Here is an 18,453-nt window from a genome sequence, read left to right as displayed (position 1 = left end):
AGTTATATTGCCCCTTGCACATCCATTTGAAGAAAGCTAAAACATACCAGAGCAATCCTGGGCTAGATAGTAGAGCTTTATATTTTCATTTTTCTTTCACCATATCTTTCCCAGTATTTATGATTTGAACCTAAAAAATTCTCTATTCTAGTTGATCCTTGAACAACATGGGTTGGAATTGCATGAATCCACTTACACACAGATTTTTTTCACTAGTAAATGCTACACTTCTATGCACTCTTCTGTTGGTTCAATCCAAGAATGTGAGATGGTAAATAGTGGGGCCAATTTTAAAATTAACTATGGATTTTCAGTTGTGGTGGTTTGGGATTATGTGTGGAGCACCCCTAACCCTGAGTTGTTCAAAGGTCAACTGTACTTGTAAATGAAGTGACTTATTTAAATCTAGTCACTAGTCATTCATTTTATGCCATAGAACTGTCACAGAAAGATATGTAACTCTTTTTAAAGTATTAAGACAGCTTTTAAAAATGGAAACTAGGATGAAATAAATTTATTTTTGGAAGTGAGCAGCAGTTCCCTTTTGAGTTGTCCCCTAAGCCCACCACTGTGAGATGGGAACGCAGCTGAAAGCCTGAGTCCTGAATCCTAAAGCTGTGAACTTGTTACACGTTTCCATGAAGCAAGTGATTGCCAAAGGACCTTGTTGTTGTTACCTGCACAAGAATGGGCTCAGACTAGATTATCTCCCAGGTTTTGCAGACAGTGATTCATGTCCAGTGTTTCTTTATATTCCCTTGATGTCTTCATCCCAACCACATAGTCACCCTTTGTTCTCAACATCGTGTGTAAGAGTCAGTGGGTTACCAACCACAGAGTAGTCACCTCTCTGGGGTTATACAAGGACTGTTTGTTTTTTAAAATACTTCCTTATATTTTTATGAATGTTCCTCTGGTGTGTTTGATACTTGCATGAAATGCCATATTGTATATTTTTAAAATTTCCATTACCAATTAATGTGTCCCTGGTTGTCACAGAACCTACAGTGAGTGTTGTCCAAGGAATATTCAGCAATAATGGGCATCGCACCCAGGATCCATATGACCTCCCAAAGAACAGTCACATCCCTTGCCATTATGACCTGTTGCCAGTCCGAGACAGTTCATCATCCCCCAAGCAAGAGGATGGTGGCAGCAGCGGCAGCAGCAGCAGCAGTGAATGACACCAAAGACCACTGGGTAGCCACTGGACCCCTTCCCAGAACTGCAGTTCAGCTCTTCTCCATCCTCAAGTTTGCCACCCTATGTGAATGTTAATCTACTTCATAGGCAGTTGTTGGACATGAACCAGAAAGCTCAAAGCTGAGGCTAACTGACCATAGGTCCTTCTTATACAGGTGGCTCAGAAGGAGATATCAGTGTGATTTCCCATTTTTGTTAGTATTAGAACTGCATCCATGAAGCATGACTTACTGTAAAGTCTTGGCTAAAAGCATGACCGTGCAGGACTCTTTCAGAGACACGGGTTGCAGTGGATGTTGGTGGTGTTGCTTGAAAAATTAAAATTTAAATATTTTCTTTCTCATTTGCATCATAGAGTTGTACCTAGGATTGTGCATTTTACCATGAAATTTACTTCATTGAAGTGTCACATGCACAATACATAGAAGAAAAGGGCCATCTCATTGAGTCCTTATTGTTCAACTTTTTTCAGCGGGACTCATTATTGTAAGGATAATAGGAACCCAGCAGGAAACATTCTGTCAAGTGACATTACTGGACAGACTCTGAATAAACTCTAGTGGTGCAGAGCAAATTTACATATGAAAACTTTAGACTTTTTTTTGTAGGATGAGGAAATGTACATTTAGAATTACTTTAGAAAAGTAATAGAATTACTGCAGCAATGAATACACAGATGTGCCAGACAGAGATGCTTCTCTGTTTCTCGGCCCATTTTAGATCCATGACGTTATTCTGATCACTGTCCCAATCATACACATTCACCACTTGAGATCCATAACATATCAATAATTATTTCATACATACAGAAATGAAATAATTTTATTTTTGACAGATTGGATTGAATGAGTGTCTAATGAATGGAAAAGTTTGTAAATGTTAGGTGTAAGATGATGCTCAAGTTTTGTAAGCCATTAGTTATACATGCTGTAATATAGAATTAGCAGAAAGTTTTGATTAATTTTTTTCCTAGAAGTGACCGAAATATTTTTGTGCATATTTGAGAAAAGGGCACTTTCCTTTTATTAATTGTTGATTTAGAGAAACTTATGCTTAAGCTGGTCTTTTGCATTGCTAATATGACATGTACCCCATTTTTCATTAATTTGTATTTCCATTTTTAAGTTGTATATTCTATGTTTTGTAGTGTTTGGATTGTTAATGAAAAAATATTATATGTTTATTGTTTCTTGTGTTATGGCCACTTTTCTTTTTTGCTTCAGAAAAATGCATTTCTCTTGTTTCTTTTGGAGGGAAGAGAAGAAGATATATAAATCGAATCCGTTAAAATTGGGCATTACTAAAATGGTATAGTAACAAGTAAATGGTTTATAATGGAAATGGAGAAGCGTTTGAATATTCCAAAATGGAGTTCCTCTTGATCTGTGGGTCCTGAGTTTTGGTTAAACCAAAGGGAAGAGGAACAGGGAGTCATTGTTACTGAGAGAGTACCACAGACTGATCTACTGAAGACCTTCATTAGGGTGGTCATATAATCAATTATCCAAACTGGGACACTTTTGAAAGTAAATGAAGGCATTATGAATAATTACCCTGCAGTGGGCTTAAATGTGCCCTGTAACAGGCAAACCAGAAGAGATACTCATCTTGTGTGTTCCTAACGTAGTTTACATTTTTCACTTAAGGGAGTTACCTCAGGAGAATGCTGGTTCCATGCAAGGAAACCAGTTTCTCTTTGACCTACCTGAGCACCTGAAAGGGCTGAAAGCTGAATGAGGAAGCAATTTTGTAAGAGAAAACAGTGGCCATCCATCTTTTAAAGACAGGAAAACCTACGTGGTGTCCTGTATCAGTGAGTCAATTCACAAATACGTATTGTACTCCCATTCTGCCAGCAGTATACAGAAGGCATTGTCCTTGCCAGTTACCGAGTTGGGATATCCTGTGCCTTCATGTCACACACCTGCACCTCTGATGTTGGTTTGATCAGGTGGATGAGAGAACAAACATACTTCTTTGGTGGCTGTTTCTTTCAGGGAACTTCAAAGTTAATTCAAGGAAATGGGAATTGCCCGGAACACACCTTAGAAACAATTGATTTATTTCAACAGTGACCTGCTGGTTGGCCCTTGATTCTAGGGAATAGAGATCTAATTGAGACAATTGGGTTCATAAATGCATAAGAGTCCTTTTTGGTAGAAAAAAGAAGACAGCTTTCCACTTCTAAGATTCATCTCTTCAGAGCTCCATGGTAAGTTGAGATTCCCCATTACTCCCTGGAGATAAGACACCTTTTTTTTTCCCCTCATTCCCCTATTTTTAAAAGAGAAAGCTTCATGTCCCAAGGCAACAGCAATGTAAATAGAAAATCCAGGAAACAGAGGCGGGTCCAGAGAGGCACTGCTGTCCCTCGCTGTGCCATCTTTCTGACAGATCGCCTCCTCAGGATGGCTGGTGTCCTAAAACGACATTTTGACCAGAAGCAATTCTTACAAGTAGCATTGTGGATATTGTAAAACTACACACTATATTTGAAGAGATCTAGTTGAAAGGTAGAAAATTTCTAGATACTTTGATAAAGACTTGGGTAAAGATACCTTTTAAAAACACTTTTGTCAGAATGAGAATTGGAGACAAAAGAATCTGACAATTTTCCCCCTGTAATTACAGTGTTTTGGGCTTTTTCAGATATATCAAATTTGATTTAATGGCAATGTTATGCTTTGTACATAGTAAATTTGTTTTCATGACCTTTGAAAGTGAAGTCACTCAGTTGTGCTCAACTCTGCAACCCCATGGACTGTAGCCTGTTAGGCTCCTTTGTCCATGGGATTTTCCAGGCAAGAATACTGGAGTGGATTGCCATTTCCTTCTCCAGGGGATCTTCCCAACCCAGGGATCTAACCCAGATCTCCTGCATTGCAGGCAGACTCTTTACCATCTGAGCCACCAGGGAACCCATGTTAATTTGGAACCTTAAAAATAATCTTCTCTATATCCTATAGTGGTTAAAGCAGTGAATGAGCTTGGTGACATGTAGCAAAAGCCATTCATGTAGGGATGTCAACCAAACTATTATACTTCCTCTAGAGGTTGATGTATCAGAAAATTTATAACCTATTTGTATTTCTATACAAGTACATCAAAACTGGCCCAAATGATAGTTTGTATGCTTGCTTTAATACAGAGAAAATTATTTGTAGTTAATTATATGATAAAGAATATTTCATAATTATTTACAATGTTTGATATAAATTTCTCTCCTATGCTACAGCAGTAATGTTGAAAGGGAGCTTAATGTGTTTTCATTATCTCTGTGGAAAATTACTCACCAAATTCAGGAAAACCAATGTGGAATTTCATAATAAGATAGTTATCAACCCCAAACAAATCCATTAGCACAATGACTACATGTTGCGAGAATTGCGAACAACTTTATGAAAATGTAATCATTTTGACCTCAGAGTCACAATAATAGTTATCAATTATTGTGATTTTAAACTATAAATATTATAAGAGTTGCAAAGAGTATTACAATACCATTTAGGGTTCATGTCAATGTTAGTTCACTTATCTCTTAAAATGAGATGAAATCATTAAAAAAATTGAGTTTTAAGGTTATGTCTTTTAAATAATAGATTTTCTATCTTTAAGTAACATGTCTTAATTATCCATATTAAGTATTTAAGAGGTGTGTTGGTCTTAAAGGCTTTATGTCATGGACATGTATCTAGATGTGTTAAGTGTGAATCATATGGCTTAGATGGGTGTTTGTCTAGTAACTACAGGTGTAAGACCAGTTGCTGTTTTAGGGTCCCCTTAATACTGATGTCTAACACTAGTCTGTCTATTCTAGTTCAGTATTTAGTCTAGGCTTCTTTTTGATATGAACAAATTGCAATATATATTTTTAAAAGGAAAATAATTAAAACATATTAGGATGTATGTGATTGTAGCAAACAAAAAATGCTTTCAGTGTTAAAATATCTCTTTTCCCAAAGATGATTAAACTTTCATCAGTATTAGCCAGCATTCTTATTTATATGACCAAATGAGTTTGTAGATTAATGCAATAAACTTTCTAATAAAAACTTTAAAGTAGTGTTTATTTCTGTTTGATTCTATCATTAATTAAAGAGGAGAAAAAACTTATGATGCTACTGGAAAAAAATTTTAATATTTTTTCATATGTGATCCCTTAGCCCTATATATATATATTTTTTTTAAACCTATATTTTATTATGTTTAATTGCTTATATGCCTGCTTTTTCTCCAGATCATTTGTTCCTTAAAGACAGAGGCAACATTTTTGTTCATATTTGTATCCCTGGAACCCAGGTTAGCGCCTGAGAGTCAGGTCTCTGTAAAAAACTTCAGGTTATCTTGTGTGGATTTGCTTTTTAAATCTCAGTAACCTGTTAATGCTTCATTTTGTAACTTAAAATTTTCTGGAGGTCTCACTTTATAGCTGGAGAAGGAAATGGCAACCCACTCCAGTACTCTTGCCTGGAGAATCCTATGGATAGAGGAGCCTGGCGGGCTGCCGTCTATGGGGTCGCAGAGTCAGACACGACTGAAGCACCTTAGCAGCAGCAGCAGCCCTTTATAGCCCTGTGTTCTAGGGCTCAGCTATGAGTAAAGCATTGCTGCTTCTCTCATTAACTGTTTATTTACTGAGGGCTTGAGTGCCAAGAGCAGTTGGGGCTACAGAGATATAGAAGACATGTGCTCAAGTAGCTCATTATTTCATGAAAGGGTTACAGCATCTACTTTAGCTGCATGACTTTGGTGAGTAACTTAATTTCTCAGGACCTTGGTTTTTATGTTATAATATGTTGGAAATAATAGTACCTATTACAAAGAGTTTTGTGAGAATTTAATGACTTTAATTATACCTACAAAACACTTACTTTAGTGCCTGATACATAGTAGATAGTTGGGAAATGTTAGCTATCATAACTATTATGAAAAATTACCTAAGGATTGGAGCCAGTTTGCAATAACCAGGTAAGTGATGAAGCTAGTAAATCAGAAGTGCGCATTTAATGAATATTATAAAAAGTACGTGTTTGTGTGAATGTATCCTGATCTATTTTTTTACTACAAAAATATGCCATGCATATTTAGTTTCTAGAGGTATAATTTAGAAAACCCATAATAATACAACTTCACCTTCCAGTGGTATGTTATCTTCCTAGGATTTGAGAATGATTTTTAAACTTTTGGTTGTGGGTTTGTGGGCAGGTAGTGACCTGACATCACATTCCCATCCTGGAGAATACAGCCATCCAAAAAGTCAAAGGCTGACCTTGGTAACCTGAAGAGGTTCCACACACAGTGAGACATGAAGTCCTTGAAAGAAGGTGCAGATGGAAGGACAGAGTTGATGGAGCTGCACTGTGGGGAAGGGAGTGTGGGGAGAGCCTGCTGAACTGTATGACTGCACACATGCTAAGTCGTTTCAGTCATGTCTGACTCTTTGTGATCCTATGGACTGTAGCCTGCCAGGCTCATCTGTCCACGGAGCTCTGCAGGCAAGGATACGGAATGGGTTGCCATTCCCTTCTCCAGGGGATCTTCCCAACCCAGGGATTGAACCTGAATCTCTTGCATTGACAGGCAGATTCTTTACTGCTGAACTACCAGGGAAGCAAGGCATATAATTATAGGACCAGAGTGAGTTTCCTAGAACTGAAGATAAGGATTTCTCAATTTAAGAATTTGATCAGTTCAGTCACTCAGTCGTGTCCGTCTCTTTGCAACCCCATGGACTGCAGCATGCCAGGCTTCCCTGTCCATCACCAACTCCCTGAGCTTGCTCAAACTCATGTCCATCGAGTCAGTGATGCCATCCAACCATCTCATTCTCTGTCATCCCCTTCTCTTCTTGCCTTCAGTCTTTCCCAGCATCAGGGTCTTTTTCCAGTGAGTCAGTTCTTTGCATCAGGTGGCCAAATTATTGGGAGTTTCAGCTTCAGCATCAGTCAGTCCTTCCAATGAATATTTAGGACTGATTTCCTTTAGGATGGACTGGTTCAAACTCCTTGCAATCCAAGGGACTCTCTCAATAGTCTTCTCCAACACCACAATTCAAAACCATCAATTCTTCAGCTCTCAGCTTTCTTCATAGTCCAACTCTCACATCCATACATGACTACTGGAAAAACCATAGCTTTGACTAGATGGACCTTTGTTGGCAAAGTAATGCCTCTGCTTTTTAATATGCTGTCGAGTTTGGTCATAACTTTTCTTCCAAGGAGCAAGCATCTATTAATTTCATGGCTGCAGTCACCATCTGCAGTGATTTTGGAGCCCCCCAAAATAAAGTCTGTCACCATTTCCATTGTTTCCCCATCAGTTTGCCATGAAGTGATGTGACCAGATGCCATGATCTTAGTTTTTTAAATGTTGAGTTTTAAGCCAACTTTTTCACTCTCCTCTTTCACTTTCATTAAGAGGCTCTTTAGTTGCTGTTCACTTTCTGCCATAAGGGTGGTGTCATCTGCGTATCTGAGATTATTGATATTTCTCATGGCAATCTTGATTCCAGCTTGTGCTTCTTCCAGTCCATCGTTTCTAATGATGTACTCTGCATAGAAGTTAAATAAGCAGGGTGACAATATACCACCTTGATGTACTCCTTTCCCTATTTAGGACCAGTCTGTTGTTCCATATCCAGTTCTAACTGTTGCTTCTTGACCCGCATACAGATTTCTCAGGAGGCAGGTAAGATGGTCTGGTATTCCCATCTCTTGAAGAATTTTTCACAGTGTGTTGTGATCTACACAGTCAAAGGCTTTGGAGTAATCAATAAAGCAGAAGAAGATGTTTTTCTGGAACTCTCTTGCTTTTTCTAACATCCAACGGATGTTGGCTATTTGATCTCTGGTTCCTCTGCCTTTTCTAAAACCAGCTTGAACATCTGGAAATTCACAGTTCACATACTGTTCCAGCCTAGCTTGGAGAATTTTGAGCATTACTTTGCTACCGTGAGAAATGAGTACAGTTGTATGGTAGTTTGAACATGCTTTGACATTGCCCTTCTTTGGGATTAGAATGAAAACTGACCTTTTCCCGTTCTGTGGCCACTGCTGAGTTTTCTAAATCTGCTGGCATATTGAGTGAAGCTCTTTAACAGCATCATCTTTTAGGATTTGACATAGCTCAACTGGAATTCCATCACCTCCACTAGCTTTGTTCATAGTGATGCTTCCTAAGGTCCACTTGAAAATTTAATAGAAGAATGTAAAAACAAAAAATATGGTAACTACTGAGAAATGCAATCAAGAGGAAATTTCAAAAATGTTAAGTATGAGTAAGAGAATCGGGAAAGACTCATGCAAGAGACCCAATAGTGAGACAGACGGGAAAACAATTGATGTAGTAACCAAAGAAATATAGAACAAAAGTTCCATAATCTATACTCTTGTATACTCCATAATCTAAACTCTTATGAATCTTTCAGTTTTTTAGATCTTTCTTTCAAATATGAAAGGATCTACTGGACAAATGAAAGAGAATTAATGAAAAAACATGGAAACAGATAAGTCCTGATGAGTTTTCTGAACTCTAAGACTAGAAAAAATTAAAATGGTACAAGTAGAATTGACAGAGTGCTTACAAAGGTAAGATATATTGAATAGAGAGTGTAGGGTAGAAGCAGGAAAGGGGGGAGACCAGGGTGGGAAAGGTAAAAGTCTGCTGACATGTTCTCAGGCCTACTATGCTTCTGTAGCAGCAGCTCCTCTCTTCCTAGGACAGCATGACTACTTGACAGGAGGTTGTTAAATAGCCCCATTTCATTCTACTTGAAATCTCTGATCCAATTGGCACAGATCAGGAAGAGACAGTGGCAACAGGAAGAGATAAAGGACTCTATGTGACAGACTGGCACAGGATAAGCTAGAGATACCAGACCACCAGCCAATCATCCTTTGGTGGTAATGATTCAGTCACTAAATCATGTCTGACTCTTGCAACCCCATGGACTGTAGCCCACCAGGCTCCTCTGTCCATGGGATTCTCCAGGCAAGAATCCTGGAGTGGTTTGCCACTGACTGAACAATCAGGGAAGCCCAATCATCCTTTACTGAATTGCTATTAAGGAATCAGAGAATGTGTACATGGCTGTCGGGTTATGGCGGGTTGTACTTCCTCCTATATTGATGGCCTGGACTTGTTTACTGATGATAAAGCAATAGAAAAATCCACATGTGCCTTGAAGTAGCCAACCTGCCACAGTGTATTTGATGATTGGCATATGATTGAGAAGTTTATGGAGCAAGTGATCTTTCAATATGTAAGAGTAGAACTTGAAGTCCATTAATTTCTTCAAACCTCCACTAAATACTCCACAAACAGAGAGAATACTGCTAGACTGATGCTTGAGCCTTTCCCTTTTCTAGGCTTCTGCCTAACCATACAGGTTAGTTCTGCCTGTAAACAGACTAGTTTAGCTGCATCATGTATATTAGGACAATCAGGAGAAGATAGGAACACTAACTTCTCTGAAGGTCCAGCCATGATCAGGGACTTGAGACATTGCATCCCAAGAGTTTAGAACAGAATTTTAGATGCCATATTGAAATCAAGGTAAAGAATTTAATGATTGTGGATGAAAGCCAAAGTTTGTTTACGTAGAAGTCATTTTATATCCCATGCAGATCTGGAGGTTCATGCTAGCATTCAACTTGAGTTCTGCCAAGCATGCCACACCACAAAGGTTTATGAAGAAAGCGGTGCTAGTATGTGTCATCACTTCCCAATAATCGGAATCATATTTTAAGATTGATTTTATGGTTAATGAAAAAGAGACTTCCTTATAACCTATTCCGTATAGATGACCTGGCTTGATAATAATATAGTCAATATATCCACATGCAACTGTAGAGGGAAATTACAATGATTAAGTAATGAATGAATGAATGATGGCCTCTGCTTACTTTGGCAATGCCAGGTTTGACTTTGTTATTCCTCAGCATTTTTTAAAGATGACTTGGAAGCGTTGCTCCTTCTGTCCCATTCTACAATTGCAGTAATTCTTGATGAGAGCTAAAGGTTCAGGAAGCTAGTAACATAAAGGGATATAGGATAACCACAGCCTGTCTAACAAAATATTTTAAAACTTTATTTCAAAGCTTAAGTCAGGTCTTTGATATTTTGCCCACAAAGCTGACAGCCCCAGTTCCAGAGGATTTGGATGTCAAGAGCAGTTCCACTGAATTTTCTGGCAGGTATTGCTAGGGAGTTTATTTTAGTGGAAAATGTTACACTCAACTTCTCCCAGTCTTTACATCCGTGAACCTTCTATTACAGCTCAGTTGTGCCATATGCTGGTCTTCATTCTGTGCCCAGATCCTCCCCATCTTCTTTTTTTTCTTCTTCTCAGTTTTATTTGTTTATTTACTTTACAATATTGTATTGGTTTTGCCATACATTGACATGAATCCGCCATGGGTGTCCATGTGTTCCCCATCCTGAACCCCCCTCCCACCTCCCTCCCCATCCCATCCCTCTGGGTCATCCCAGTGCACCAGCCCCGAGCACCCTGCATCATGCATTGAACCTGGACTGGCGATTCGTTTCGCATATGACAATCTTCCCCGCACTTCTCCCCGTATTTCCCTTTGTCCCCATGTCTGCCTGCACAACATTTGCTCCAAGGCCTTGCTTTCCTCGGGCTGCTCTCAGGCAATGATTGAGAGCAGGAAGGAAACCAAGGAAAGCCCTTAGCTTTGAAATGAGGAACTCCGTTAATGGGTGACTTTGGCTCAAAGACTCCCCACTGGCCTGACCTGAACGTTCTTAAGACTGTGCTCGTACTCCAGCATCTTCCTTCTGTCTCTGCTTCACAGGACTGGGCTTGCATCAGCCTAAGGAGAATATAGGCCCAAGTATTCTGAGGTAGAAATACATGTTGTGAAATCTGCCCTGTGCAAACACATCTATCTGGTCTGCTTTATGTGGCACTTGGTCCTGTTACTTAAATTCATGACTCTTTTCTTTCCTTGGTCTCAGACTAGTGACCCCAGTGGTATGCCGGTAAATGTTTAACAGTCAGCTCTCTGAAAAGAATGAAAAAGCAGGGATTTGTAGCATTCCCCCAATTTCATTTTCCTAATGAAAATACATCGGTTTAAAATTAAAATAATTCTAAGCTGAAAAAGATTCACTTTAGTATTTCTACTCACTGGGTAGCTGGGCATTGCTAAGTATCAATTGTTGTCCTTTATGTTTGACTTGTGGCCATATATTTATTAAGTTTAAAATTTTTATGAATATTTTATTTGTGCTATATGTAGATTTTCTTTTCTGGTAGAAAACAAACTAGAGCGGAGTCACTTGACCAAGGTAATTTTAAATCATCAGAATGAAAGGCAGGATTTTTCTTACCTGCCTGAGATGTTGAAAGAGAACCTGGAGGGGCTAAGCTATGTTGATCTCCAGAAAGAATGTATTATTTTAAAAGGATTCAGAGAGGGGAGAAAGCTGGGAAAACATGCCGAGGCTGAAAATACTGCTATTTTCCCTCACAGCGAAAAATATAAGGTGATTACCAATGGATACCCTTAAACCTAAATGGGGAACCATGGGGCCATATTAATCACTAGAAAATGTCTTTTGGATATGAAAAGAGCACTGTTTCATTTAGTAGGGTAACCAGTTCTTCTATGAGCTTAGCACCTGGTATAAATAAAGTAGGGTTCCATAAAGTAATTTTGATTGAACAAACACATGTAAGAATGTGATGTGCTTCATTAAAGCTTTGCAAGTGTGCGTGCTCATTCACGCAGTCATGTCCGACTCTAACTTCATGGACTATAGCCTGCCAGGCTCCTCCGTCCATGGGATTTCCCAGGCAAGGATACTGGAGCAGGTTGCCATGTCCTCCTCCAGGGACTCTTCCCGACCCAGGGATCAAACCCGAGTCTCCTACTTGGCAGGTGGATTCTTTACCACAGAGTCACTGGGGAAGCCCTCATTAATGCTTTGGACACTTTTAAAGCAAAAGTCAGTATTAAAATCATGAAAAATAAAAAGTCACAGTGCCATTAAACAAAAGTCTAAAGACCAAGCATAACATTTTAAAACATAGCCATGTAACTCTACATATTACGTAATACAAATTTCCTCTTTGGCAGCTACTAGTTCTAAAGGCAGACTGATTTAAGTCAAGACAGCATCTCTAAAAAAAATTTTGTCACAGCCCAAGCTGATTATTTCAAGGAAAACTTTGCTTAGGGTTTACATCCTGAATTATTCATTAAAACAAAAACCTAGACTCACTACTTTTTAGTCAGAGCTCTTATATTGTAAGAAATTGGTTCGGAAGCAGAGAAAATCAGTTCTCCCAGGAAAACCTCAGAGGAATTTTGGAAAACCAGCAACTGCTCTGAGAGGCAGGAAGTGCAGTGACCCTTACCCAATGACAGAGCTGCCTGGTGACCTCAGCTCTTATGGGTGTGAACAGCCAGTACCCAAATCCTCTAGTCCCAGTGGATTTCTTCTTGACATTTTTACTCACAGCGATTCTCAGCATCTTGTTAGCTAAAGCACATCGAACTGGAGCCTGTTGCTTGTGTGTAATCATTACATTGTTGACTAGAGTAGATGGCCTGCAGCCTATCTTAATAGAATTGGAAGATGTTCCTTGATTTCTCTCTGCTAGTTTACAGAGGATCGTCTCAACCTTCTGTGAACTCCTTCCCCACGTCCATCCCACTGCATACAGACCACACCATCTCTTCCAAGTGACATTGCTTCATATTGCAAAGAAAATATGGGTAGTATGTTTAAGAGATTCTGACCTCAATTCCATGGTTAATTAATTACAGTTGCAGTAAGTCTCCATATTTATTTTACATAGACCTTACTATCTTCATTGTCTGCTTTTGCAGTGCTTTATTAGTGGTTTTAATGTGACTACTTTAAATTCTTTGTCCAAATGAGAACATACTCTAAGTCAATATCGTTTGAGAATGATAGGAAAAAAAGAAGAAATAAGGAGTGGCAGGATTGGTGATTTTCAGCTTAGACACCTGTGATCTTGATCATGAAAGTTCATTTCACTTGACCCTAGTCTATTCACCTGGAAAGATACACTATTCTTCATAGAATTGGCATAAGATGTAAAGTATATATTTGAAATCTCCAGGTGAATGTGCCACTTACTGGAAAATAATATAAAATAACTTTGAGATGTTGAAATATTTTGATGAAGCTCAAATTTACCAAAGTTATCATTGTAGGAAGAAGGGATATAAATGTAATTTTCTAGAATTAGTAGAATGGCATAAGATACACTTTTGGGGTGATTAGTCATTTAGTAGATTCTTAGTCATGGGTGGACAGTAAGGACAGGAAAAGATAAACCAGTAGTTCCAAATTCTGATTAACCTGTTCAGCTCTAAGATGAACCTTCTGGGTAACTCTGTTAAGTCACTTTACCTTACACCATAGGAGTGACATCTGGTGTTTCCAGCAACTGATGACATCAGAGTATATAAGGATGGGGAAAAACTGTCCATGAGATAATTTGTGGAAAAGTCCTAACCTTTGTGGAATGCTGCTGCTGTGAAAACAGCAAATATTATTTTAATACAGGGATAATCTCATGTTAGGAAACTATTTTTAAATAAATTAATGAACTTTGTTTTTTAGAACGGTCTTAGGTTTACATCAAAATTGAGCATAAAAGTACACAGAGTTCCCCAAAAAATGTTCCTGTTGTACCACTTCCCTGATATCAATATCCTCACCAAAGTGGTACATTTATTACTATTGATGAATCTACATTGGCACATCACTATGATTCAAAGTCTGTAGTTTACATTAGGGTTCATTCTTGCTGTTGTGCATTTTATGGATTTTTTTTTTCTTTTCTTAAACATTTTATTCACGTTATAGAGGGATTTGTGTTTGCTTTTTTTCCAGTCAATATGGATTTTGAATAATGTACATACAGGTATAGTGACATTTACCCATCCTTGTAGTATTGTACAGAGTGGTTTCACAGCCCTAAAAATCTTCTGTGTCCTACCTATTCATTCCTCCCTCCCCACTAACCCCTGGCAGCCTCTTATTTTTTACTCTCTCCATTGTTTTGCACATTCTGGAATGTCATATAGCTGGAATCATATGTAGTAGCTTTTTCAGATTGGCTTCTTTCAGTTGGTAGTATGTATTGAAAAGCTTCCTCCATATCTTTTCATAGCTTGATAACTTGTTTCTCTTAGGTGTTAAATAATACTCCACTATGTGGATGAACCACAGTTTATCCATTCACCTGCTAAAGGACATCTTGATTGCTTCCAAGTTTTGACAGTTATGAATAAAGCTGCAATAAGTACCTATGTGCAGGTTTTTGTGTGGGCATAAGTTTACAATTCATTTAGATGAAAGCCAAGGAGTGTAATCGTTGGATTGTATAGCAAGTAAATGTTCAGTGTTGTAAAAAGCCGTCAAATTGTCTTTCAAAGTGGCTGGTCATTTTGCATTGTCACTTACAATGAATGGGTTTCCCTGGTGACTCAGTGGTAAAGAATCCACTTGCCAATGCAGGAGATTTGGGCTGGATCTCGGAGTTGGGAAGATCCCCTGGAGAAGGAAATGGCAACCCACTCTAGTATTCTTGCCTGGGAAATCCCATGGACAGAGGAGCCTGGCAGGCTACAGTCCACGGGGTCTCAGAGAATTGGACACAACAACTGAACAACAACACATAATTGATTTAGTGACTTATCTTCTCATTCTTTTGATATTGTCTTTTGCAGAGCAGAAGTTTTTAATTTTAATGAAGTCTAGCTTATCAGTTATTTCTTTTATGGATCATATCTTGATGATGAATCTAAAAAAAATCATCATATCCAAGATCATCTAGGTTTTTTCCTATGTTATTTTATAGGAAGTTTATGGTTTTGCATCTTATATTTAGGTCTGTGATCCATTTTGAGTTAACTTTTGTGAAGGGTGTAGTCTTTGTCTAGATTCATTGTTTGCTAGTGGATGTCCAGTTGTTCTAGCACCATTTGTTGAAAAAACAACCCTTGCTTCATTATATTGCCTTTGTTTCTTTATCAAAGATCGGTTGACTATATTTATGTGGCTCATTGCTGTGCTGTCTATTCTGTTCCAGCTGGTCTGTCTGTTCTTTCACCAACCTTCTCCACTTCATCTGTAGGTTAGTGTCTGATGTTAATTTGGGGGAAATTCTTGATTATTGCTTAAATACTGTTTCTTTTCCTTTTGCTATTCCCATTATGCATAGCTGTCCCACAGTTCTTAAATATTCTGTTCTGTTTTTTTCTTTCTCTTTGCTTTTAAGTTTTAGAAGTTCTGTTGTCATGTTCTCAAGCTCAGAGTTTCTTTCCTCAGCTGTGTTCAGTCTACTGTGAACTCATCAAATGCATTTATTTCAGTTACAGTATTCTTGATCTCTAGCATTTCTTTTTTATTCTTTCTTAGATTTTCTGTTTATCTGCTTATATTATCCACCTGTTCTTGCATGTTGTATATTTTGCCATTAAATACCTTAATCATAGCTTTTTAAAATTCCTGGTCTGGTAATTCCAACCTTGGTGCCATGTGTGACTCTGGTTCTGATGCTTGTTCATCTCTTCAAACTTTGCTTTTGCCTTTTACTATGCCTCATAATTTTTTGTTAAAAGATGTACATGAGGTATTAGGTAAATGGAACTGAGATAAATAGGTCTTCAGTAATGCAGTGATGAAGTATGGAGGGAAGGGGAGCATTCCCTTTTTTAACTTTTTATTTTATATTGGAGTATAGCCAATTAACAATGTTGTGATAGTTTCAGGTGGAAAGCAAATGAACTCAGCCATACATATACATGTATCTGTTCTCTCCCAAACAGGGGAAGCCTTCTTTAATTCTGTGATTGGTCTCAGCTTTTCCTGAGCCTTGCTTCTGGGTTGTGAACTTCACAGGTGCTCTCAATTTTTAGGGGGGACAAGTTGATGAGAAAAGACTGAAATTTCCCTCCTGCCAGGTCAGTTGCATGTGTGCTCAGTTGCTGAGTCATATCCGACTCCCTGCCAGGCTCTTCTGTCCGTGGAATTTTCCAGGCCAGAATCCTGGAGTGGGTTGCCATTTCCTCCTCCAGGGGGTCTTCCCAACCCAGGGATGAACCACGTCTCTCATGTCTCCTGCCTTGGCAGGTGGATTCTTTACCACTGTGCCACCTGGGAAACCCCCAAGTCAGATAGGCTCTGATAAAAGCCCAGCAGGTTAGGCTGTGGTTAATTGGTTTCTCCTGAGTTAAGCTTGCTAAGGGTGTGCTCTGGTGTGTTGCAAAATGGTTCCCCTACCCCGCACCCCAGTAGAAGCTGGAGAGGATTTTTCTCTGATATTCCCTGTGAGAACCTAGTCTGAGCTCCCGGAGCTCATGAAAGCGCAGAGGTCCCCCATGACTGGGTCCCTCTGGAGTTTTTAATTCTCAGATTTGCCCACACTGAGCCCCCAGCAGTTCACTAACTGCAATATGGGTTTTTCTGCCTCAGCACTGCTTCCTGCAGCCATTTCTGCTCTGGTGAGTCATGACTCTCTCTAGCCATCTGTCTGTCTCTTCAGTTTTGAGAGCAGTGGTCTGCCCTGTGACCTCCCTTTTCTGATGGATTTAAGAACAATTGCTGATTCTTTAGTCTGTTTGACTTTTTACTGGTTATTAGAATGAAATGGCGACTTCTAAGCTCCTTACATGCAGGACTGGAAGCTGTAAGTCTAAAATACCATTTTTACATCAAGTAAATTTTGACTTTTTAAAATTATGACTATGAAATTGTGTTGCAAACAAATGCTGAATTTTTCTTTCCTCTTGAATGTGCCAAAGATCCTCATTCCTCAGTTCAATACCACACTAAGAAGAGCCTACTTTGTTTTACTGGAAATTTTCTTTTTTTTTTTTTAGTGGGTTTTGTCATACATTGATATGAATCAGCCATAGAGTTACACATAATCCCCATCCCGGTCCCCCATCCCACCTCCCTCTCCACCCGATTCCTCTGGGTTTTTCCAGCCCACCAGGCCCGAGCACTTGACTCATGCATCCCACCTGGGCTGGTGATCTGTTTCACCACAGATAATATACATGCTGTTCTTTTGAATCAACCCACCCTCACCTTTTCCCACAGAGTTCAAAAGTCTGTTCTGTACTTCTGCGTCTCTTCTTCTTCCCTGCATATAGGGCCAGCGTTACCATCTCTCTAAATTCCATATATATGTGTTAGTATGCTGTAATGTTTTTTATCTTTCTGGCTTACTTCACTCTGTATAATGGGCTCCAGTTTCATCCATCTCATTAGAACTGATTCAAATGAATTCTTTTTAACGGCTGAGTAATATTCCATGGTGTATATGTACCACAGCTTCCTTATCCATTCGTCTGCTGATGGGCATCTAGGTTGCTTCCATGTCCTGGCTATTATAAACAGTGCTGCGATGAACATTGGGGTGCACGTGTCTCTTTCAGATCTGGATTCCTCAGTGTGTATGCCCAGAAGTGGTATTGCTGGGTCATATGGTAGTTCTATTTCCAGTTTTTTAAGAAATCTCCACACTGTTTTCCATAGTGGCTGTACTAGTTTGCATTCCCACCAACAGTGTAAGAGGGTTCCCTTTTCTCCACACCCTCTCCAGCATTTATTGCTTGTAGACTTTTGGATAGCAGCCATCCTGACTGGCGTGTAATGGTACCTCATTGTGGTTTTGATTTGCATTTCTCTGATAATGAGTGATGTTGAGCATCTTTTCATGTGTGTGTTAGCCATCTGTATGTCTTCTTTGGAGAAATGTCTGTTTAGTTCTTTGGCCCATTTTTTGATTGGGTCATTTATTTTTCTGGAATTGAGCTTCAGGAGTTGCTTGTATATTTTTGAGATTAATCCTTTATTTGTTTCCTCATTTGCTATTATTTTCTCCCAATCTGAGGGCTGTCTTTTCACCTTACTTTATAGTTTCCTTTGTTGTGCAAAAGCTTTTAATTTTCATTAGGTCCCATTTGTTTATTTTTGCTTTCATTTCCAATATTCTGGGAGGTGGGTCATAGAGGACCCCGCTGAGATTTATGTCGGAGAGTGTTTTGCCTATGTTCTCCTCTAGGAGTTTTATAGTTTCTGGTCTTACATTTAGATCTTTAATCCATTTTGAGTTTATTTTTGTGTGTGGTGTTAGAACGTGTTCTAGTTTCATTCTTCTACAAGTGGTTGACCAGTTTTCCCAGCACCACTTGTTAAAGAGATTGTCTTTTTTCCATTGTATATCCTTGCCTCCTT

General features: G+C 38.9%; 1 protein-coding gene across 1 annotated transcript in view; it reads left to right on the top strand.

The window, feature by feature from the left end:
• The window catches only part of MEGF10 (multiple EGF like domains 10), a 171,516-nt gene extending 166,334 nt beyond the window's left edge, over positions 1-5,182 (top strand). Inside the window, exon 25 of the mRNA XM_065918183.1 lies at positions 1,000-5,182. Coding sequence (XP_065774255.1) covers positions 1,000-1,184 — 185 coding nt within the window. The 3' untranslated portion in view covers positions 1,185-5,182. The remainder of the gene's footprint in view (positions 1-999) is intronic.
• The last annotated feature ends 13,271 nt before the right edge of the window (positions 5,183-18,453 follow it).

The sequence above is a fragment of the Muntiacus reevesi genome, chromosome 1, assembly GCF_963930625.1.
Source record: "Muntiacus reevesi chromosome 1, mMunRee1.1, whole genome shotgun sequence".
Lineage (NCBI taxonomy): Eukaryota > Metazoa > Chordata > Mammalia > Artiodactyla > Cervidae > Muntiacus > Muntiacus reevesi.
Note: the sequence above shows the minus strand (reverse complement) of the source record. Positions and strands in the feature narration are given on the sequence as shown.